General features: G+C 39.1%; 2 protein-coding genes across 3 annotated transcripts; one reads left to right on the top strand and one right to left on the bottom strand.

Annotated features, from left to right (window-relative positions):
- Positions 1-5,294: 5,294 nt before the first annotated feature.
- Positions 5,295-6,439, top strand: hrh2b (histamine receptor H2b). Its single transcript, XM_063014720.1, has 2 exons — positions 5,295-5,915; positions 6,047-6,439. Exons 1-2 carry the CDS (start codon positions 5,295-5,297, stop codon positions 6,437-6,439), a joined length of 1,014 nt encoding a protein of 337 aa, XP_062870790.1.
- Positions 6,440-8,925: 2,486 nt separating this feature from the next.
- LOC134332360 (protein mono-ADP-ribosyltransferase PARP14-like) lies at positions 8,926-24,606 on the bottom strand. Of its 2 annotated transcripts, none has more exons than XM_063013983.1 (17): positions 24,425-24,606; positions 23,010-23,131; positions 21,915-21,957; positions 20,216-20,431; positions 19,887-20,114; positions 17,358-19,789; positions 16,993-17,238; positions 16,371-16,592; positions 16,169-16,283; positions 13,110-13,259; positions 12,904-12,966; positions 12,636-12,818; positions 12,316-12,522; positions 11,602-12,228; positions 11,129-11,265; positions 10,364-10,538; positions 8,926-9,893 (listed from the first exon to the last, which is right to left on the bottom strand). In XM_063013983.1, exons 1-17 carry the CDS (start codon positions 24,597-24,599, stop codon positions 9,610-9,612), a joined length of 5,625 nt encoding a protein of 1,874 aa, XP_062870053.1. In that variant the 5' UTR covers positions 24,600-24,606; the 3' UTR covers positions 8,926-9,609. The 2 variants fall into 2 exon arrangements, with proteins under 2 accessions (XP_062870053.1, XP_062870054.1); XM_063013984.1 differs by having other exon boundaries at positions 8,926-9,890.
- Between the last annotated feature and the right edge of the window lie 381 nt (positions 24,607-24,987).

Below are 24,987 nucleotides of genomic sequence, written 5' to 3'. Positions count from 1 at the left end.
ATTTTTAAATTTATACTACAGTATATGCACTATATGTAAATGTTCCTCTGTTTGTCTACAAACATGAAAGCAAAAGCTACAAACACCACAAGAACAAAATGCAATAAAACCTGAATCTGTGATTTGTTAATTCTTGTGATTTGTATTTGATTTAACTGAGAAAAATACAACAAAAAAAAACTTAATGGTTTGGCGAGCCAGCTCAATTGCAGATTGTAAATATGAACACATTTTAAATGTAATGCCTGCAACACAGTTAGAAAAGTTGGCATGGGGCAAAGTATATAGAATACATTATAAACAATACATGCTCTTTTGGATGAGTACCACTGGTCTGGAGTAAAAAATATTTTTTGCAGCATTGTATATGTTATATACACTGATCAGCCATAACATTAAAACCACCTCCTTGTTTCTACACTCACTGTCTATTTTATCAGTCATTGGTGGTGGTGAGTGTGTTGTGCTGGTATGAGTGGATCAGACACACCAGCACTGCTGGAGTTTTTAAATACCGTGTCCACTCACTGTCCACTCAATTAGACACTCCTACCTAGTTGGTCCACCTTGTAGATGTAAAGTCAGAGACAACCACTCATCTATTGCTGCTGTTTGAGTTGGCCATGTTCTAAACCTTCATCAGTGGTCACAGGATGCTGCCCACAGGGCACTGTTGGCTGGATATATTTTTGGTTAGTGAGGTGTTTAAAAACTCCATCAGCATTGCTGTGTCTTATCCACTCATACCAGCACAACACACACTAACACACCACCACCATGTCAGTGTCACTGCAGTGCTCTGAATGTTCCACCAACCAAATACTACCTACTCTGTGGTGATCCTGGGAGAGTCCTGACCATTAAAGAACAGCATGAAAGGGGGCTAACAAATTATGCCGAGAAACAGATGGAATACAGTCAGTAATTGTAGAACTACTAAGTGAGTGTAGAAACAAGGAGGTGGTTTTAATGTTATGGCTGATCAGTGTATATTTCTGACACTTTGGAACCCCCAACATTAAAGGTCCTGATGGACTTTACAATTTTACCTTCTTTAACGTCCTTTATTTTTTTTACCCTTACTGTGGGTATTGTGTTAAACTGATCAGTAAAATCATTAAAAATTAAGATTTAGGATTTTTTTTTTTTTGCATTTTTCAAAAGGTCCCATTTTTTTCAGAAAATTGTTTGTATTTTTGTCATGTGCCCATTGTTTGTGAGATGTACCACCCCTTTACAAACCAGTCAGTAAAAATATTGTTTGATGTAACACACTTAAAAAATGAATCAGGAACCTAAAGTCCAATAATACAATACTATCTATTCATCAGATTCAAAATATACTGTATAAATATATGACTTTACATGAAGTAAACTGTATTGCATGTGCTGCTTATTGTAGCCTTAAATGGTTTTCTCCAGGATGAAGCCACAAGACAGACACGATCGCACAACACTGTGTTTTACAAGACATCAGAATAATATATAATGTAGATCATGACATGCAGTTGTATTACATTCAGGCCCTCTGACGCTCAGTTCTAAATGGCACATGTAAATAACCCAGCACTGTTTACTAATACAGACAAGGACTCATTTCAGAAGGCCTGTAAGTTTAAAAGGATGTAAACTTGCAAGATATATGACTGCTGTGGTGGGTAAACCAGAGCTAGGAGGATACAGGGTGGTCAGGATGGAATTCCTCTAGTTCTTTCTAGATAAAGAACATCTTCAGCAATGAGAGGGTGCACATTGTCCTATATAATTGCCTCTAGATTTTCTGGCTCTTATATGACCATGCGAAGCAACTACTGGATCATGATTTCTATAAGATGCTTCCTGTGCAATTAAGTATTCCTCACTATACCTGGCATCTGTTGGCTTATTCCAAAAACAAATCTGTACAGATAGAGAAAAATTTGGTGAATGGTTGCATAAACCCTTTGGACATTTAGCCATGCATTAATTGGACATCACATTCCAGATGCATGTGCAATAATATACACACAGACAAGACAAGTGTGTTTGTGGAAATTTGTGCCTTTTCAGTCAAAAGGGCATTTGTGAGATTGGGCAATATTGCTGGCTGGGAATGCCCAGATTTACATTCCAATATATCACGAATGTGTTTAATAGGGGATCAGGTCACTTGTGTTTCTTTACACCAAAATGGTCAAACCATAATGTAATGGACCTTGCACTGTGCATTGGGGAAATTTGCATTTTAAATCTTCCAAATGTTCATGATTAAACTTTATAAACTTCATTTATCTGATGCTCTAATTTGTAATGAGCCTTTTGGACTCACCTGCACAGCTGTTCGCAAGTATAATTTATTCACTTTAAAGCCTAACTCCTTTTTATGTGGTGTTTCCATCAGTGTGTCCATTTGTATGTATTGTGGTTCAGTCGAGGCAGAAGTTGTCTGAATCTGCAGCTGGGAGATTTGAATACACAGTGCAGCTGATGGCAGCATTTTCTGATCAAATTGTTAAGGATTTTTTTCTCTCAACATTAAATGCAGTTCGCTGCTGCTGCACTTTCTATCCCGCTGTGTTCTGTGCCCGGCACACACTAAAGGGTCCTCTCCATAAACCACAGGATAAGGGTCCACATGTAAAACATGTTATTTTAGATGAGAGACATATTGGGGAGAGGGATACATGAAAATAATTACATAAAAACCTCAGCCTACCCATCAATAACAGGCATATAAAATCAATTATATAAAATAAATCATAAGCTTTTAACTTTGCAAGTTGAACAACAAGCATGAATGTGCCCCATGTTTAAGAGAGTTCCATAAAGGAGCTCCGGTGGCCTGCACATAGCCCTGACCTTTACCCCATTATACACCTTTTGGTCTGTATATATTTGCAAGCTAAGCCCTCATGCCCAATATTATTACCTGACCTTAAAAATACTACTTTGACTAAATTGACACAAATTCTAACAGACATCTCTAATAATATTTGAAAAACAAAAGTGAAAGTTGTTACAGCTTCAAATTGGGATGGTAGGGGGGCTCCAGATGTCCAAGAGTTTGGAATGCCATGTCATGATGGTCAGGTGTCCACAACATTTTGTCTATGTAGTATATATTTTTGACCAAGTGTGACAGTTTTTTGGGGGAGATGGGTCAGGCGGGGGCAAAATGTATGTGAATGTCACAGAAAACGACTTGAAGTGGTAGCTAATTTTTCTTTCATGGCATAGTCTTTGTACTTAGGATTGGATGTGCTGATCTGCTTTCATATCAGTGTAACATTGTGTGTAATCTGATTGAAGTTCTGATCTCATTACATTCTGTGTCTCAGTTTGTGATGGAGTGGTACTTAGTGTCCCTGTGCCCCTCCGATCTGTCTTAATAGCTGCCATACTCATTGCCCAATGCATATGTCTCCAACTCTTACATCTGTACTCTGGCATCATTAGACCTGAGCTAATGAAATTGAATGAAATCTTTGAGCTAATGGTTTGGAATCTATATCATGTTTGTTACTGCAGATCAAATCCTGGTACAAAAGGACTTGAGAACATCTTGATTATCCCTAACCTTCATTAAAATTCAGCATTTAACAATATCACAAGCTATTTCAGTACAATTATTTTTGGCCTCTGCAGTATGACATCCAGTATGCTGAAATTCAGTTTGCTCTGTATGCATTATATTTCTTTTGGTGACCTTCCAGAAAAAACAATGCTGCATCACATCAGCAGAAAGCGCATTCATTAACTTTTTTGTCCCTTAAGTTTCAAGCACTGAACCAAACAAATATATCAATAAAAATCTAACATTTTTGGTGACGTGTTGACACCTGACCCATGCTCTTGTTGGTTTTACTTGAGGTTTCTTACCCTTTTTTTAATTTATGGCTTTAACAACATCAACTTGTCTGACATGGCTTTGTACAAGATTTTGGAGTATCTGTGTGTATGGGTGTGTGTAAACTTGTGCACATTCCATTAAATTAAAAAACATTTGACAGGTCGGGCACAGAAAACCTGGCTCACAATAAATGTGCCAATTCATACAAAAGTGTTCAGTGGGCTTTAGATCAACATCTCTGGTATAAACTATAACACTGCTCATGAGCTTCTTTCTGTCCAACACTAATGGATGAGCTCACAAATGCTCTTTTGACTGAAGTGGCAGGAATTCCCACAGGCAGCTCCACGTTAAAGGTTATGGTATTAGCTTGGGATGTTCAACTAGCTTATGGTTCACATACTTTGGGCCGTAAAACGTTTGTGTATGCACATGGGTTTATTGCATGGGTTAATCCATAACTGTGACTTTTTACTTGGTGCTAAAATGTCCTGGATGGAAAGGTTAAATTCCCTGTTCTTGTCACTATTTAGGAATTAATGTCCCTTTAGATGCTGTAGCAATACAAGTGCAGCATTTATGTCAAGGCATCTAATTTATCTTACTTTCATCTGCCCTTTGGAATTCTCATATTCTCGCAGGTGAGTGTGTTGTCCACAAATGAACTGCAACATCTCTATAATCAACTCTTAGTTTCTCATTTAGTGCAAACCTGTTTTGCAGGTAGCTAATTTCAGGACAAAACAATGTTGCTGCAAATTTGCCAAATGTTACATGTTTAAAAAGGAAAGAAAAAAAAGAAAAGTAAACAGAATAATGCAGGTTCTTGCATCTGGCAAAGCTTAAACAATTGGTGCCACTATATGCTGACAAGAAGAAACTCCAGATGTTTTTGACAATTACCAGAAAACAGGTCTGCAAAGAAAATTTGAATCATCTGGAACATAAGTGACACTGTTTGCAGTCAAGTACATTTATATGGCTGTACATCTGCATAGCTGAAAATTGTTGTGCAAGAAAAAAGTGACTCAAATTCAGTTACTTAAAGCTTGAATAATGTTTGTTGCTGTTCTAATGGACAAAAATATAACTGAGAGTTAAATTCTTGCATGACAGTCACTAAGTACATGCTTCTTGTTGTAAACCAGCTTGACTGTGGGCAGTGTCATATTTGTTCCAGTATCTTTTAGTTTTATAGCTTTTAAATTATTCACTTTAGGTTCTTTTACAGAACCTGGGCAAAACTTACATGTACTTTTCAGTCATTTGACCAATAATTCAGGCAGAGATAAAAAAAAAAAAAAAAGCTGAATAACATATTTAAAATCCCAACACTTGACATACAGTCTTTACACGTCTTTACAAGGGTACGTTAACTTTTAACTTCAACTGTATGTGTCATTTTTACTTGAACAGAGCCTAAGCATTAATGAGAGAGGACAGTTTGATGTGAAAGCAGAGAGTCATGATCTCCACGGTTCTCCTCTGGATGGTGCTCATTGCCTTCATCTCATTCACCATTGGAGGAAATGTGCTGGTGTGTTTGGCAGTATGCACCAGTCGTCGCCTCCATCGCATCAGTAACTGCTTTGTGGTGTCTCTGGCTGTAACAGATCTGCTGCTTGGCTTGCTGGTCCTTCCTCTCTCGGCTATACTCGAGCTGAATAGTGGGCATTGGCCACTTGGAGGCACGTTTTGCAACATCTATCTTTCTTTTGACGTCACACTGTGCGCATCGTCCATTTTCACCTTGCTGGCTATCAGCGTGGATCGTTACCTGGCCATCTCAGCACCACTCAGCTACACCAGCAGACTCACTCCGAGACGAGCAGCAGCTGCTATCGGGTTTATTTGGATCATCTCACTGAGTATAGCCTTTGTACCCATTCACATGGGATGGAACACTGCAGAGTTTAAGGTGCCGAACCAGGACTGGAGCTTGGAGGGTGTGGGAGGAGAAGGACCGACCTGCCGTTATGAATGGAACAATAACTTTGTGCTGCTGACCGCTTTTGGGATTTTCTTTCTCCCCCTGCTGGTCATGTGCGGAATGTACCGTCGTATATTCTGGGTGGCACGTGAGCAGGTACCTTATTTTATAGTGCCTTGAAAAAGTAACTATAATACATACGTTATACATACATTAAGCTACCATAATGCAAATGCATGTAAACCATGATACTTTATTCTAACTCTACGACTCCTTCTCTCTCTCAGGTAAATCGTATCCGTGCTGCTACCCCTACATTCACTCGGTCATCATCTGCATTGACCACACTGAGAGAGCACAAAGCCACAGTGACCCTGGCTTCAGTGCTCGGTGCCTTCATCATTTGCTGGATGCCATACTTCCTCTACCTCATCTACATGGGTCTGAGACGTGAGGTCAGGCCCCCTGAGCTGGCCCATTCTGTCGTGCTCTGGCTGGGTTATTTTAACTCGGCCCTGAACCCCATTCTGTACCCGACCCTGAACCGTGACTTCAGACGTGCCTACTCTCAGCTGCTGCACTGCAAGAACATACAGAACCATCTAAGAAGCTCACTAAAAGAAACAAGTAATATTGTAACGCTAAACAAATTAGTGCTGCAGACACATCTTAATCATTGAATGAGAGTGGATTCCCTCCAGAACACACCAGCAAATGTTGTATTTGCAATGTTGTATTCTTTGAGTTTCAAGGTTTCAAGAAGGCTTAGCTCAAAATGACTGACAATAAAGGCTACTGGACAATGAACAAAAAAAGGAAATACAAATAGGAAACTAAAAAAGAATGAAAATGTGTGAGAGGAATAGAATAAAATAATACAGGAATAATCCTGGAAGATGAAAGAGGATACACATTGTTGAAAAGTGTAGATAGGAATTTTAAAAAAATTTAACAAAAACTAAAAGAGGTGGCACAGTGTTGCAGTGGGTAGTGCAGTTACCTCACAGCAAGAGGGGCCTCGGTTTGATTCCACCAACCAGCCCAAAGACTTGCAGTCAGGCCAGATTTGCTCTAAGTGTGAGTGTGTTTGTGTGTCTGCACTCTGTTGGACTGGTGACCTGTCTGGAGTGTTTCCAAAAGTCTTTTGTCCACTTAACTGGACCTACCACAATCTTGACCAGGATAAAGCAGTGGTAAAACAGACAATAAAAAAAGTGAGTGGATGAATCAGTAAACAAATGATAGTGAAAAACTAAACGAAGGAAAATCATTAAAAAATAAAAAAACAGGAGTGCAAATAAACGAGAAAAGAGAGACTGCAAGCTTAATTTCTCTTTTACATGCACAACTATTGCTTGAATTATGAAGGTGACAAAGTTCGAACTGTTCGGGCTGAGCACACTGGTTGAGGCCTTACTGTTAACAGTTTATGTACCAAAGCTGAACCTGTTCATCCAATTTGGATGATCTAAATCACCTGCACTCTTCAAATAGGCACAAAATGTAAAAGCCACTGTGAATCATAAAACAATTGAGTTTGGAAAAGCCATCAGATGAAATCCGTGCTATCCTCCCTCATTTGCACATTTATGAGGGTACATGGTGTATAAGCAGCGCTGTTGGCTGCCTTCACGTAGACATTTTAATGTGTGCTGCTGCAGTTTGTGGCCATAGTTTGTTTTATTCACATTACTGGAAAACTTGTGTCTTAAACTTCATACTTCATAATAAACAGTATATACAACAGTAACAACACTTAGACATGTGTACGTATGTGTCATGTATCTAGTGTAGTATAAGATGGATTGGTGCACAGCCATAGCTGCTTGTAAGCCCACTTTTGTGTAGACTTAAGAACTAAAAACAAAGTCTTTGGTTACATTCATGACAACAGGTAGTTACTGGTTACACAAGATGCATCAGTTCAAGTTCAATGTCAAACACGGTCAAGGACAATTAACCTGACTGCATGTCTTTGTGGTCTGTGGGAGGAAACCGGAGCTCTCTGAGGAAATCCACACAGACATGTGGAGAACATGCAAACTCCAAACAGAAAGGACCCAGACCGTTCCACCTAGAGATCGAACCCAGGACCTTCTTGCTGTAAGGCAACTGTGCTACCCACCGAGCCACCGTGCCGCCTGAAATGTTCTATACTTCAACCCTTTGTTAGTTTAGTGTAAATTTTCAGTGCAGGGGTTTTGACCAGACACTAGAGGTCACACTTGTGCAGTGGCAATGAAACCCCTTCCTTTCTCAGACACGGCCTATTGTACCTGTTAGATGACCAGCCAGGTTGCTCTGCTTAAGATTTGAATTCTTTTGGTGAGCTTTCCCGGAGACCAATCACTTCACATGAATGGTTTTCACAAAGAATGTGGATGTATTGCAGAAAAGAGGAACATTGGAAAACTTTAAGTTATGTACTGATTAAATTCTAAATTATAGGTAGTCACACTGTAAATTTTGCTGCCATAGACCAAGTAGACCACTGTATCAGTGCTATTCGAGGTGAGTAGTAATGTTTACAACTGATATTTTAAGATAATGCAGTGGTTTCTGCAGCTCTGATAATGCAGCACGTTATACAGTGTGAAACAATGATAAAAACAGTAGGAACACTTCCAAGGGACACAAATTTCAGTTTTCTGTTAGTGAAAATACATTTTTTGCTTTTTTACGAGTGTGTTGTGTGTTATCTGAAAATAGGACAAAATCTGCTGGGAGAAAAGCATACATACAACAAGTTAGATGATTAATGTGGTGGTGTGGAAAGTTCTATAATTTCATTTCACTTTATGGCATGGCTACCAATTTCTTGTTAGTAATAAATGACTATAGCTGGTAACTTCTGTGTTTGTATAAATAGTGCTAGCACTCATTAAACTGATTAAATGGGAAAGTCTGTGCAGCTGGGTATTCTTACTACAGTACTAAGAAATGTGACAGGTCCTACAATCATCTGTAAAAACAATTATTTTTCTTAATGCAAAGTGCATGGAACAGTGGTCTCTTTGCCATGGCCAAGAAGAAAACTTAAATGTCAGTCAAGAAAAGAAAAAAAGAAAGAAAGAAAGAAAACATATGTCTAGCATTTGCCAAAATAATGAAAAAAAAAAACAAGATTACAAATTCCACATCACTCTGTCTTACATGAAGTACACAATACATTGAGATTAGTTTATTGTGCAGTTTTTATTGTTAACTGTCTCTAAAAAGTGGAACATTACAACAATAATAGGCAGAAAAGACATTCAGATTTTAATCATTTGTTTCATATATACAAAATTCAGGGTTATTATTTAAGCTTGTGTTTTTAACCTGTCTGCCCTCTTGTGGAAACATGAAGTTTTGCATAGCAGAAGGAGTAAGTTTTGTCCACCACCATGATCAATAATAATAATAATAATAATAATGCATATTTCCATCAGCACTGGGCGCAAGGCAGAAATACCCCGTACAGGGTGCCAATCCATTACAGGGCCTGGACAAAGCTCACAAGGACACAAAAGGAACATATAAAACATGCTTAACTTGGTGCAGAACTAGATAGACATCCTACGTCCAACTACATTACCACAGAATTGCAGCGGACATACACAATATATCTGGTTATTACCTGAGTAAACCTGAATATGTAAGATTTAACCCTACAATTGCTGCATTTTGGTTGCATAAAGTTGCATTATTTAGTTAAATATGACAGCATTTGCAATTTTCTTTTTTTGCATAAAGTGTGATTTACATGTGCTTACTTGTTTAACCCAGGTTGGCCTTTTACAGCCACAAAAAGACATTTCATTTGACAGAAATCACAAATAGTTTGCATAGATTAGAAGTGGTAGCATTTTTACTGGAACGTGATTAAATATTCAGGGTAGGCGTGCACATCGTGAAAGATCACAAACATAGTTGGAGTTATGAGATTATTGGTGACACTGTCGTACAAGTCCGATGTTGAGGAGCTTTTAGCTGGAGGTGCAAGAAGACCTTGTTTCCCTGTGGTGTAATCGCCAACCAACACTCGAGCCAAATACATGCGCTTATGACCCAGATTATCTGGGCTGGCATAGCCCTGGGCTGAGTAAGCTGGATCAACAGCAAAATATACACCATTCCCAATCATGGCCCCTACTGGGAGAACAAAAACATGAGTATTAATAACTGCATTTTAAAAAGTACAATACTGACTTAATACTGACATTTGATTTATTTATTTTTTAACAATTCAGTTGCTGACAGTCAACTACACCATTATTTATACTATATGTATGTGGACGCCACATACCACAAGTACGTGGACACCTAACCCTGAGCTGGTTGAATATTCCATTCTACATCATGGGAATTAACATGGAGTTTGCAGCTAAGGCTCTACTCTTTTCAGTACATTTGTATATTGTCTGGAGATTAAAGTTGGGTTCCTGTGGCTGGAAATGTAGAACTAACTGTGCTCTTAGCTGGAAAAGATGTTCTATTTTAACCTGACCCACAAATGCTCTATTGATGAAATATACAAAGTAAGATAGACCCTTCTTCTGAATACAGGCTGCTAAATACATTATCAGTAAACTATAAAATGGTTTAGCAATTATTGCACCTACCGTGCGTGCCAGCGAAGCTGCGATTAAAACCTCGGTCATTGATCTTTTCAATATTTTTAGAACCGGTGCCATGGAAAAGCAACTTCTCATTTTTCTGGTGGTTGTTCTTTCTCTCCAGGAATGCTTTCTGGTTCATGTAGTTCCTCCACAGAGTTTCATTCTGGATTCTGTCAATCTATACATTTTACAATATGACATCATGAAATGTGACTGTTTACTTAGTTTTATTGGGTTTGGCTGTACACAAATATTTAATAATCACTAACACTCATCTATTTCTTATTTATTTCTTTAAAAAAACTTTGTTCTAACAGGGTTTCAGCAGATTTGTATCTTTGGACTGTTGTCTACTTTAACTAGAGTGGGGAACTGTTTACTGTGAAAGCACTTCTGTAAGTCGCTCTGGTTAAGTCCGTCTGTTAAATGCTGAAAATGTAAATGTAATCAAAAGTGAGCATGTTTGTAGACTTAGTCAGAGATGATGTACATTTATTGTCCATCCTTTCTTTAGGCATTGCTGCTCCTCCAATTGTGTTAATGTGCATAAAGAAACCAATTACACTTAGTTGTTTCATGTGTCTTGAGTAATCATGATAATATTCAGATAGTAACCATTATAAAAATAAAAATTAAGTGAAAATGAAAATTAAGCTTCAACAGGTCGAAGACTAATTGCTTTTACCTCCCAACTATAAGCCAACTAGATGAAAATATCCAATATACTGTAGGTCTAATAGCATAACGCTTTCTTTAAAATAAACTTACAGTTAGGATAGTCGATGTCAGTCCTGTCTTTCTGAACTCCTTTTCCACAAATGTATATTCCTGTGTGCTTTGTTGAATTGGGACCTGTAGAACCAACGCTCCTTTCATGTCAGTCCAGTTCTGAGGCAAAGTTTGATCTAGAAAAAGCAAAGAATGTTTGTTTATTAGGATTAACATCATGTTTTACACTTTGGTTACAATCATGACAGAAACGGTAGTTACTCATTACACAAGTTTCATCAGTTTACAAGTTTAAATCAAACACAGTCATGGATAATTCCAATTCCAATTCACCTCACTTGCATGTCTTTGGACTGTGGGAGGAAACCGGAGCATTCAAAAGAAACCCATGTGGACACAGGGAGAACATGCAAAGAATGAAATTACTGTTCCCATGTCCCATGCATGTCCCATCTATTCACAAATGGGGTTTTATGTAATAAATTGGTTTTATTTAAGGTGTAGTATCTTACCTGTAGGTTCAGTCCTTCTTAAAGTAATCTGTCTTGACTCTCCAATTGCCACGTTTTGGTCTAAAATGGCTTTAAATGGTTTATTATTGATAACAATGTCAGCACAAATCTTCAGTTTGTATGCTTCCTCCAGATCAAAGTTGGTTAAAATGTCGAAAGGGACGAAGTTCTTACTGATGTCCTCATACTGCCACTCCACCTTGGGTCTCAGCAAAATGGCCTCACGTCTGCGCGTTACTCGTTTCTCCGCTTTGCGGATCATGTCACGAACGCGATTCTCAGCTTTCATCACATCTCGTGTTAGGCCCTCCAGGGTGATCTCTGGCTCTGGGCCTTTTTTTGAGAGGTGGATGCTAACCGTAAGCTCCCTCTGCAGCTCAAGCAGGACATCTGCTTCCTCTTGACTTAAAAAGTTAATGGCCGAGTCCTGGACGTTCGAGCTTATGTGTTCTCTTAAGATGATGCTGTTGATCAGCTTTCGTGCTTCAATCAGGTCCTCTTTGCTTTCTCCACACAGCTGAAACACAACAGGCTCAAAATCCTCGCTCACCATCATGAATTCTTCCTGCATTACACCTGGTTCTGTACCACCAATTCCAAAAAGGCTGGTGAAAGTGTTAATTTTTCCTGTTTAAAAAAGATACATAATAACAATTAGACTAACTGATTCATTGCATATTTAGTAGCTTATTTTTATTTCACCTGCAAACTCACCTTTTACCCAATCTATCACACCACCACTATTCTCTACACCTTTCTGCTGCTTCATCAGCATGCTCCGGTGAAAATCGGCTACCATGGGCGCTTGGAATATCAAGAACTTCACACTTTGCAAATTTGTCCCTTTTTTCTTTTTCACAAAGTCAATTACAGCATCAATCATTGCATCTGCAACAGCTGAGGGACTGGCTCGGCCTTGACCTGCGTATTTAGAATAAAAAAACAAACTCATAAACTGTTAGCAAGTAATAACAGAGCATTTACATGAAATAGCCAATAATGAAGAACCTAATTAAAACATGATAATGTTGTACCTGTGCCAAGTGCTGGAAAGGCAACTGAGGAAAACCTTTGTTCCTCACAAAGCTTTAAAACCGAGTAAACAACATTCTTGATTTCATCAGGTGCATTTCGGCCTATGACATGAATTATGTGCCTGCATGGGAGCTGTCCTGCTGTGGTCGTAATCATTTCTTGCTGCTGACGTGATGTTGCCACTGTAAAAAAATAAGATTCAAAACATCTAAATGCTATATCTACCTCCACTTCCAGAAAAAAGGAACATTAAGAAGGTTTACACACCCATCTGGGCACATTCCTGTTCCACTGATGCACCAGCAGCATTCAAAATGGCCTGGGAGACCCCTGGATAAAAAAAGCATTTTTATCATTTCAAGTTTACTCTGTCAAAACAGCTCTGACCTAATGTGTGGTATGGTGCCAGGACCTTACCAGAAGGGATTTCGATAGCGTATAGTTTACCATTTAATAGTGTTAAACTGGTTTACCTGCTTTCAAGCTGAATGACTGATTGGAGGAATTAACAATCGCATCACATCTCTCTCGGGTAATATCACCTGATGAAACCTCAAGGATCAGATGCCCAATCTGCACTCTGTGCACTCCAAGATTAGGTGTAGAAACCACTCCAAAAAGTCCTGGTAAAAACAATGAATAAAACTGTATTAGTATTCTAAAACTAAAATAAGTCTTCATCCATTTGTTTAATTTAACTTTGTTATTATTTATCCTGATTAAAGTCATGGTTGACTGCTACCCATAAACCTTTTGTGCAACAAACCCTTGACAGCATGCCAGTCCATCTCATGCCAGTCACATTCTCACGCATGCACTCACTTAATCCCACCTAGATTTAATTTAGAGTAGACAAGGTGGATGTAAACTGAAATATCCAGCTTGAACCAGAATACCAACATGGGGAGAACATACCAAAATTATCAACAGATGAAAGTAAATACATGTCAGTACTCTTTACTTCTGAAATTAGTGATGGATGGATGGATGGATGGACGGGAGGAAATGAGTAAGGAGGGAGGAAGGAAGGAAGAAATAGAAGAAAAATCTTCTCTTTTTGAACTTAACGTACGAACAAATTTCGGATTACGAACCGAAATTCGCGAAACACGTGACGTCACAAACAAGTTGACTCCGAGCATGTCTCTCTCTCTATATATATATATACAGTGTATCACAAAAGTGAGTACACCCCTCACATTTCTGCAGATATTTAAGTATATCTTTTTATGGGACAACACTGACAAAATGACACTTTGACACAATGAAAAGTAGTCTGTGTGCAGCTTATATAACAGTGTAAATTTATTCTTCCCTCAAAATAACTCAATTTACAGCCATTAATGTCTAAACCACCGGCAACAAAAGTGAGTACACCCCTAAGAGACTACACCCCTAAATGTCCAAATTGAGCACTGCTTGTCATTTTCCCTCCAAAATGTCATGTGACTCGTTAGTGTTACTAGGTCTCAGGTGTGCATAGGGAGCAGGTGTGTTCAATTTAGTAGTACAGCTCTCACACTCTCTCATACTGGTCACTGAAAGTTCCAACATGGCACCTCATGGCTAAGAACTCTCTGAGGATCTTAAAAGACGAATTGTTGCGCTACATGAAGATGGCCAAGGCTACAAGAAGATTGCCAACACCCTGAAACTGAGCTGCAGCACAGTGGCCAAGATCATCCAGCGTTTTAAAAGAGCAGGGTCCACTCAGAACAGACCTCGCGTTGGTCATCCAAAGAAGCTGAGTGCACGTGCTCAGCGTCACATCCAACTGCTGTCTTTGAAAGATAGGCGCAGGAGTGCTGTCAGCATTGCTGCAGAGATTGAAAAGGTGGGGGGTCAGCCTGTCAGTGCTCAGACCATACGCCGCACACTACATCAAATTGGTCTGCATGGCTGTCACCCCAGAAGGAAGCCTCTTCTGAAGTCTCTACACAAGAAAGCCCGCAAACAGTTTGCTGAAGACATGTCAACAAAGGACATGGATAACTGGAACCATGTCCTATGGTCTGATGAGACCAAGATTAATTTGTTTGGTTTAGATGGTCTCAAGCATGTGTGGCGGCAATCAGGTGAGGAGTACAAAGATAAGTGTGTCATGCCTACAGTCAAGCATGGTGGTGGGAATGCCATGGTCTGGGGCTGCATGAGTGCAGCAGGTGTTGGGGAGTTACATTTCATTGAGGGACACATGAACTCCAATATGTACTGTGAAATACTGAAGCAGAGCATGATCCCCTCCCTCCGGAAACTGGGTCGCAGGGCAGTGTTCAAGCATGATAATGACCCCAAACACACCTCTAAGACGACCACTGCTTTATTGAAGAGGCTGAGGGTAAAGGCGATGGACTGGCCAAGCATGTCTCCAGACCTAAACCCAATAGAACATCTTTGGGGCATCCTCAAGCGGAAGGTGGAGGAGCGCAAAGTCTCGAATATCCGCCAGCTCCGTGATGTCGTCATGGAGGAGTGGAAAAGCATTCCAGTGGCAACCTGTGAAGCTCTGGTAAACTCCATGCCCAGGAGAGTTAAGGCAGTTCTGGGAAATAATGGTGGCCACACAAAATATTGACACTTCAGGAACTTTCACTAAGGGGTGTACTCACTTTTGTTGCCGGTGGTTTAGACATTAATGGCTGTATATTGAGTTATTTTGAGGGAAGAATAAATTTACACTGTTATATAAGCTGCACACAGACTACTTTTCATTGTGTCAAAGTGTCATTTTGTCAGTGTTGTCCCATGAAAAGATATACTTAAATATCTGCAGAAATGTGAGGGGTGTACTCACTTTTGTGATACACTGTATGTATAAATATATATATATATATAGTGAGCAGACATTCAGACAGCAGACGCTGTTTTTCCGGGGGTTTCTTTTGTAAAATTCTATATTAAAATGTCCCCAGAGAAGGTGCAGAGAAAGCGTTTTTTGTTGTTGTATAATTAGTCCTGCCAGTAGCTGTAACTGTGTATCAGACAGAGGGGACAGTGAGTAAGAGAGAAAGTTATTCTTTCGTGAAATTACACCTACAAAATACAACGCTACTGAAATAAAGAAGGAAATAATAGAGAAATATGAGTTATACATTTATAAATTATAAATTATAGAGTTATACATTTTATATAAAAAAAAAGAAAATGTATCATGGTGTATGGTTCAGCACACGTACACGAAATGTGATGTGGTTTTTATGTACAGTACTACTGTGTATTGTTTATTATTGTTTATTACAGTAATGTCTATTCTATAATTAAAAATTAAGGGAAAATATACTAAAAAGACCATTTAAAACATTAGAAAGGCTAGGTACGGGGGGTGGTTTGGAAGGTCTGGCACGGATTAATTCTATTTACATTATTTCCAATGGGAAAAATAGGTTTAACTTACGAACATTTTGACTTAAAAACAGCCCTTCGGAACCAATTAAATTCGTAAGTCAAGGGTCCACTGTATTTAACACTGAATATTGTATGATCACTTAATAGACCAAAGTGCGTTTTGATCAACAGCTAAATAAAAACTCACCAGTAGGCTGTGCAGAAGATGCAGCTGGTGCTTGTTTGGTTGAATGCTGCTGAAAAACACTTGTTCCTGTTGTGATGGGACGCTGCCACCCACCATTGAAGCTCTTAATGAAGCACTAATGAAAACAAAACTAAATTATTACAGGTCAAACAAAACCACATAACTGGAAACTTTCAAAAAGGCATCAAGCTCCACACAGTACCTGTACAGTCTCCTTGTCTGCAGGATGCACAATCACAGTCACCTCATTAAGGTTCTGAGGTTGGACTCTGGAACTAAAGGCATGAATCTCACGGAGCAGAATGTTGGAGACAAGATCTTTGGGAAAGCCAAGGTTCCCTGTACCAATGGCTGGAAAAGAAATGGAAGCCATTTTCTGGTTCTCAGCTCTTTTAAGGCAGTTTTGAATGATTCTTTTCAGTATCTAAACAAATAAGAAGACAAGACAAACATGTTATTATTAATATTCATGATTCTTATTCTCATCAGGGTTGTGGAAGATCCCACACCACCACAGAAACATATACTCTGGACAGGACACCAATCTTTTACAGAGCATCACACTGATGCAGTCATTCTTTTACACTTAGGGACAATATAGAACAGCCAATCCACCTATTGACATGTTTTTGGCAGCACCCTGGCAGAGACAAGAATAACTGCCAAACTCCTCATAGACAGTGATGGACAGCAGGAACTAAACATCCTTTCCCAAGACACTGGTGCCACACTACCTTCTGCATCACTATGCCCTTTTCATCCTAACAGAATAATATTAATTACAACAAAGACAAATATAAAAAAATAAAAAAATTCTTGATCACCTCATCACCTGATTCAGCCCCTCCTTTCCAGTATGGACAAACAGTATGAAAGACTCTTTGGCAATTTAAATTATAACCATCAGTGACCAACATGGCTCCATAAGTCAGAGCAGAAGATCCAGATGCCTTGAAATTAGAATAAGCTTCAACCTGGATTTGAGGACCAGCAGCCTGTAGGAGAGCACTGGATACGGCACCGTGGCTAAGGTCCAAGTCTTTTGAGACAGTGTTGACAATCACATCAGACTGTAAAATAAACATCCAAGATAAAAGTTATGATTTACATTTGCAGTCTATGCAAATATGTCTGTGTTGATTTCTTGTCTTGTGTAGCCATATTACAAATAAAAAAAATGGTCACTTACAACTGCATCTTGGATATTCCCTTCCTGGAGAAGGATTTTTAGCCCCTCTTGTGTGTTCTGAGTTTGAAGAACCTGTTTATGTTGTGTTCTGAGTGATGTGCTTGGCTTATGTCTCTTTGGCGTATCTATAGGTTCAAACCCCTCAGATTCTGTGTCCATGTATACTCGTGTATCACCACTTCTTGGACTATTGCCTCGAGCTCCATGTTGATTATTACTTCGGTCTTGATATTCCTGACCCTGTCTACCATGGCCTTGATGTGATGACATTTGCTGTGGAAAGGACGTTTTGGGATTTAAGTCTGCAAATTCTTTCTTAACAGCCTGAGTCATGGCATTCACAGTTTTAGGACTGTTGTCTACCAAGTGGATCTCATTCAGTGTATTTTTGCCACCTTGGCGGTTCTGGGTATAATCACGTAGTTCCTTAGCGATTGTCTCAGTGCAGAGCTCAAGAGGAAAGCCAAATATACCCGAGCTGATGGTAGGGACCGCAATAGAGGTGCAGTTGTTTGAAGCAGCCTGGTTCAGACTTTCCCTCACAGCTTTTCTCAGTGTCTTCACAGCAGTAGATTTGTCCATATTGTAATATCGTGGACCTACGGCATGCACTACACATTTACATGGAAGGTTTCCTGCTTTTGTAACAATAGCTTCTCCTGGTTTCAGTTTCCCATTTAAAGCAACATGTTGATTACTGATTTGTTGTAAAGATGGTCCAGCAGCTTTTAGGAGTGCTAATGCTAAGCCACCAATATGATGTAGTTCCTCATTGGCAGCATTGACTACAGCATCTACTTTTAGCTTACAGATATCAGCCATCTTGACTGTAATGACGATCCCGCTAGGTGTCCGAACCTCACAGAAAGTCTTTCCAAAGTCTTTCACTGTATTACCTTCATTATAATCAAGTTCATCATCATCTTCCATATAGTCCTCTTCAAGCAAAACCAGAAATCTATGCTCCTTCATCATCATCATCAAAACCATGGTTCCCTGCTCCTGAAAGAACTTTTTGACTCCTGCCTTTTTAACTGTCATTTTTTCAGAGTGAAGAGTTTCTGCCAAGTTTTGTAAAAATTTCAGAGCTGGTTGAACATGGACTCGCTCTCCATACACTCGAATCAAGGGCTTTTTTGTTTCAAACTCTATTTTTACTTCAGCAGACTTCACAAATTTCTGCCACTCTTGTGACTTCTTCTCATTGATGAATTTCACCACTGCATGTGACTTAACACGAATGGCCTCATTGATTCTTGAGTGTGTATTAATAAATGTTTCCAGGTTCTTGCTGACTTCTAGGACGGGATCCTTAAAGCCACAAACTATGATTTTGTTTTTGTGATTGGAGGATTTTATTAGAACAGTCTTGTTCCTGGATGAGTTGTAAATGTTGCACATCTGATTCGTAAGAACTTGCCATTCAGGTTTTTTAACCACTTCTGGGTCATCTAGAGAGATGTCTTGGAATGTCAACATCATTTCCAGTCGTTTCTCAGCCTCAGTCAGGGCTTTGTCTGTACTTCCAGTCAAAACCAAGTCCCCATTTTCAAATTTGTAAACCGCACCAATTTTTTGGGATGTAAACAAATCTCCTGACATCTCCTCCCAGTCCATTGATCTCAGGAACTCCAGTAATGAAGGGTCCATTTTTATAGTTTTATCTTTCATTTCATGTTGCTTCTCCAAGATCCAATTCTTAATGTCGATAATTTCGAATTTGAGGCCCTTGAATATTAACTGATTTGTGTCTTTTTTGTAGTCAAGTTCCAGTTGTGGATATTTCGATGCAGCATGTGTAAGTCCCTCATGCTGAAGCAAGAAGAACGTTGCAGGAGACATGTTCATGCTCTCTGAGATACAGGTCATTTTTCTTTCCAACTGACTTGATGCTTTCTTTAAAAAATCCTCCAGAATTGGTTTCAGAATGTTAATGTCATTAGCTGTTCCTGCAAGTGCCAAATTTCCTGTTAAGGTATTCATGTCCAAGAGGGCTTTATCTTGGACTGTGGACCGAATGTCTTTCTCTACTTCTGGCCACAAAGAGGGAGTAATTGAATACTCAAATAGAGCAAAGTTGGAAAGGATGTTCTTGAAGGCAGACTTGGTGTTTTCTTCCCAGTCGTCTATGTGTTTTTTGGTTATACCCTTTCTTTTCAGAAGTGAAGGAAGAGGGCTGAGCAGGACTTCATCTTTATCCATGTTTACCTGGCAGTATTGTAACATCATCTGGTTACAGATGGAGGATATTAGCCCCTTCCTTAAAAGGAATTCCCTAATGGCAGGATGGAGCTTTTCTGTGAAAGGTGTTGGAAGTGTCCATGTTGGTCTGTCTCTGCCATACAAAGCAGTTCCCAAAGACTGGTAGTATATGTATACATCGACTAGTGTGTTGTAAAAAGTATGTTTTTTTGATAGAATTTTCTTAGCAGCTGGCAGAAAAAAGAAAATTACACATTATGCCACAAAAACATTCACAAATTTAATCAAATTTTTGGTACACCATATAATTCGAAACTAAAGATTTACCTTCTTGCTCTTTAAAAGTAACAATGGCAGCATGCTCCTCTGAAATAATGGTGATTTTCTCCACATCTCCACCCCATTTTTCAAAGTAAAGTTCTAACCACTCAGTGATGCACTGAGGAGGCAGGTTTTCTACCTTAACACTTCTGCTTTGCTCCAGAACCCGAATTGTAATACCTTTCTGCTGGAACTTATTTTTAGTTTTGCTCTCTTTAATACACATCTCTACATCTGAAGATAGAGAAAACATTTCCATTTTGTCTGTACATACCTCAAACTCATTATAGGTATCTAGACATTCTTGTTCATCAAACTAGTGATTTTAAACTTACCATTGGGGTCATTAAAGGTTATAACAGCAGTGTTTGATTCTGGAATAAACTCCAAAAAACAGTTTTCTTCTGAAACGTCAGTGATGTTTTCCACAAAAAGTAAAAGGTACTCTCTGGTAAAGTGATCTGGCAGATTCTCCAGTACCACAGCACTGGGCTTTGGAGGGTCCCCCAAGCTAACCTTGGAAGCTGCTTCATTGGTTGTACTCTGAACAGCTGGAGATAAAAAAACAAGGTAGGATCTTTTTTACTTATTTGCCAATAAGAAAGGCAAACCAACAATAACATGCACTTTTATATGTGATATTGCAATGATTTCTGCAACATATTTATTTCTATGACTAAATGCGAGAGTTCTTCAAAAAGTGAAAGCATTTTAAAAACAAATTACATCACCGCCCAGGTGGTGCAGCGGTAAAGTACGCTAACACATCAGAGTTGGGGTTTCGAATACATCGTATCGAATCTCAGCTCTGCCTTTCCGACTGGGCTGGGTGGCAGCATGAACAACGATTGGCTGTTGTTCAGGGTTAGAGGGTAAAAAAGTCGGATCATAGGTCCTCATAACTGGTGCAACTGCAGCCCCTGCTGGCTGACTGATGGAGCCTGCACAGGGCTGAGGAATAATGCTGATGGGGGTGTGGCCCTCCATACACAGTGCTCGTCAGTGTTTGAACTCGACTCAGGTGCAAGTGAAAAACGCAGTCTGTACTGACTGTACGTGCCGAGGCGTATGTCAGTTGAGAGGCGTCCTCAGTCGAATCAGTATAGAGGACGCAATCAGGGTAATTGGACACGACTAGATTAGGGGAGAAAAACTGGGGGGGAAGTGGGGGAAAATTGAAAAAAAAAAACAATTACATTACTTTTCTGCACGTGTCACCTTTTGATGCATTTTTCCAACTTTTTAATGCCAAATCAGCAAAAAATGTTTTTGGTTGAGTACATAGCCACTGATGCACCGCTGCTTTCACATCATCATCACGTGAAAATCTTCTTCCCCTTAAAGCTTCTTTGAGTGTCCAAAAAGGTGGAAATCAGATGGAGCTAAATACAGACTATAAACTCTTTCAGTCTCTCAGACACGACCGATTACTACTCCTCCTACCCTTACCTTTTCCAGCAAAAATATTAAAGTGCAGAAACTTTTGTAAGATCCCTCATAACTGGAACACAATTCTTTTTCTGCAAGCAGACCTACATGGGTTGGTGGTCTCTCAATAAGGTTAAAATGAACACCCAAGCTGTGACCTAATGCTGACATGTATTGGTCTGGATGCCACTGGGGGGGGGGGTTAGTGTGTGTGTGTGTGTGTGGGGGGGGGGGTTAGTGTGTGTGTGTGTGGGGGGGGGGGGGGGGTGACCACTCACAGAGTGGTTAGTGTGACTCTCTAAGCTCTGTGTAGGGCCTTATTACTGGGCAGTAAATAAAAAAGTGGTCAGCCAATACTGTGCTGGAGGAAGCACATGACAGTCTGCGGCCTTCCTGCTTTTCAACACAATGTTTTCTGCATTTTTTTGTAGAATCTAGATGGTACATTTTCTAGATGGTACATTGAATCAATCATTGAAGATACAGTTTTTTTAATTATCTGTATCAGATCTGAAATCGGTATTAGGCAAGTTTCATTTATTTTTGTCAGGAACAGAAACTGATTCATACAAAACAAACCAAATGAGAGTTGCAACACCTACTCACCTGTCTGCTGAGAGGCCTGCGCGACATCACTTCCTGTTCCAGTCTGTTAAAAAACAAGCATATTAAGCAACCGTGACTCACTCGAGTGGCTTTACAACATGGGTGTATTCATCACAAATCATTTATCACACATACAGTATAACTTTCTGTGTAATAAAGAGTTGAAGTCAAAGTACATACAGTATACATTTATTTATAAGGGACATGTAATCCATAACAGATTGTAATTCTTTCTGCAATGTTTTTCTGTGACTGAAAGTAAAATAAAATCAATAAATCATTGAAAAAACAAATAAAACTAGCTTTAGTCATAAAGCTTGTTTACAGCTGGTGATTTTTCTGTGTCCATGCAAATGAAAATTGGTCAGCCCATTTAAAAAGTACATGAAACAGTGTTTTTTTAGGTTAAAAGGACCAATCTGTCACCGTATGCTAAAAGAAAAATATTTTGGATAGTCAAATGTAATACAAGAATGAACAAAAAACAGCTCTTAATTAGAAGCACCTTGTTTAGCTGTCTTCAATAGCAACCAACAAGCCATCAATCAAAATCTGACATTTGAACAAATTTCCTCACAGCACAAGGTGGTGAACTGGGCTCTGTTCCCAGTCCCTGCAATAAAACCACCGCTCCACCTACTTCGTAATTATTGGATATTTCTTGGAACAAGAAGTTGTTTAAAAATGGCTGTGACAGAAAGTGAAAATGACATTATAGAACTGCAAATAACTGATCATCTCAGTTGCTCTATGTGTACTTTACCCAACATTTTTTCAAAACACACCCACAATATATCAAAAGAAAATGAAATTAAAGATTTTGTGGAGAAATCCAAATGTATGTGTACCAATCATCGTTACAGAAACAAGTTCAGTTGCAGAAATAATTAAAAACCAAATAACAAAAACTTTTATGACATACACGTTGTTTAAAAGTAAATGTCAACTTTTAACCTCAATTGTACCTCTTCCTGCTTTACTGAAAAAAAAGCGTATTGGTTTGAACACTTTTAACCTTTAACCATGGGAGGTATAAAACAATACACCTTTAAAAATGATATGTATAATAAAAATAAACATTTGAAAAAAACTTACTGATTTTCCAGGCTGTTCTGTGTGACCCTCCGCTGCACTGGATAGTTCAAACACATTTAGTTTCAAAACCTGATTATCAATTGTTAAGTTATGTTCTTTTTTAGAGAGAACATTATCTCGTGCTGGAAAAAAAAAATAACATGGACATAAAAAGCTGAATTATTTGTGTAGAAAAGTAATCCAAAATCCAAAAACATTCAGACATTCAAGAAATGTAAATATAAACAGGCAGCAATTATTTGAAAATCATGTTTGAATTGTATTTCATTTTAATTGAAAACAATTTAACATATAAAGATATTTAACATGGGTGGCTCGGTGGGTAGCACGGTCGCCTCACGGCAAGAAGGTCCTGTGTTCGATCCCCAGGCAGGGTGGTCTGGGTCATTTCTGTGTGGAATTTGCATGTTCTCCCCGTGCCTGCATGGGTTTCCTCTGGGAGCTCCGGTTTCCTCCCACAGTCCAAAAATATGCATTCAGGTTAACTGGAGACACTGAATTGCCTTATGGGTGTGTATGTGTGTGTTTGTGTGTCTGCCCTGCGATGGACTGGTGCCCCATCCAGGGTGTTACTGTGTGCCTTTTAAATGTTGGGCTGATGGTAGTTCCTTTAAGTTCACGTGTTGAATACAGCAAATATGATTAGCATAAAGAGTTACTTTAATAAAGGACAGATTATTGTGGAGTGCTTAGAGGCAGTCATGTTGGGTACTCTCCAGACAGTGGTTCCAGGGAACAAACCAAAAACCACTGACAGGCTTTTGGGCAGCCAAGACTCATTGACTCCAGAGGACATGAAGGCTATGGTGTCTAGTATGGACAAACAGAATATCTACTGTGGCTCAAATTGCCAATAATGTTAATTCTGGTGATGACGTAAATGTTTAACAACACACAGTGCATTGAACCCTTTTGTGTATAGGGCTGCGTAGTGGCATGTTACCTCCTGTTCACCAGCACAAGCACCTACACTGGGCGCGCAGGCATCTGCTGGATGATCCAGAAGAACCTGCTGGTAATATCCTAGTATCAGATTCCACATGACTCTAAGATGGCTTGTGGAGTCCATGCCTCAGTAGGTTAAATCTGTTTTGGCAGCATATTAGGTGGGTGGGCCTTTGTTATGCAAAATATAAAAAGTAGTGTGATTAGATGTGCTGTGAACTGAGAATGTATTAATCGGGGTGTAAACCTCATGATCATGATTCAGTTTCTGAGCCGCCCGGCCTGTACGTAGTTATACGGTGAGACAGCAATAATCACAAAACTACGTAAAATTCAACTGAAATAGGCCTACGATGTAAACCATTCAAAATACATTTTTACAGAATGTTAGTGGTTCTGTCGATGTCAGTAAGCTTTTGAAATAACTTTATATCATACATATCATACACTTTGAGTGATCACACACTTACTGAGTTGGCATTTGAAGAGTACAGTCGCTTTCCGGTCGCCACACTGAACTTCGCAGTCTCCTCCTTGTGATTTCTTCTTACTCTGAAAGTAAAGCTGTAGTTTAGTTTGGACTGTTTTGGGGTTTATAGATGACCAGTCCCCCACCACGGTGATTCCGTGAGCGTATTCCGCCATCCTCCAGCCACGTTAACCCGAATGAGCTGCGGGTAAACACAGCCCGAGCTTTTAAGAGCGACTACTTTCACTTTCGTTTCGACTTTATCTGCGTGATGAACAGAAACCTAAAAATACAGAGCTGTCAGAATCTTTACATTTACACAAGGAAGCTCTGCATTGAACATATACAATATATATATATATATATAAAGACAATAAACCAGCAGATGTCGCTAAGAACGTATTATTGGTAACTGTTTACACGACCATTTTATAAACATACAAATTAAAATATCAACTCTTAAACTTATACATGAAGTAAATGTGAGACTTTACACGATTTCTTAAAAAAAATAAAAGTGCGTCAAAAATGTTATACATAAATAATTCAGACGCTTCTACGAAT

This window comes from Trichomycterus rosablanca, chromosome 18, assembly GCF_030014385.1.
Source record: "Trichomycterus rosablanca isolate fTriRos1 chromosome 18, fTriRos1.hap1, whole genome shotgun sequence".
In the NCBI taxonomy this organism is placed as follows: Eukaryota; Metazoa; Chordata; class Actinopteri; order Siluriformes; family Trichomycteridae; genus Trichomycterus; species Trichomycterus rosablanca.
Note: the sequence above shows the minus strand (reverse complement) of the source record. Positions and strands in the feature narration are given on the sequence as shown.

What these genes read in the sequence shown, in the direction of transcription:
- LOC134332360 (XM_063013983.1), bottom strand. Translation starts at nt 24,599, where the DNA reads ATGGCGGAATACGCTCACGGAATCACCGTGGTGGGGGACTGGTCATCT. An exon ending in GCAGGCCTCTCAGCAGACAG is followed by an intron (nt 20,432 to 21,914) that starts GTGAGTAGGTGT and finishes TTTTATCTCCAG; the next exon opens with CTGTTCAGAGTACAACCAAT. An exon ending in AAGAAGGACTGAACCTACAG is followed by an intron (nt 11,266 to 11,601) that starts GTAAGATACTAC and finishes TGCTTTTTCTAG; the next exon opens with ATCAAACTTTGCCTCAGAAC.
- hrh2b (XM_063014720.1), top strand. Translation starts at nt 5,295, where the DNA reads ATGATCTCCACGGTTCTCCTCTGGATGGTGCTCATTGCCTTCATCTCA. An exon ending in TCTGGGTGGCACGTGAGCAG is followed by an intron (nt 5,916 to 6,046) that starts GTACCTTATTTT and finishes TCTCTCTCTCAG; the next exon opens with GTAAATCGTATCCGTGCTGC.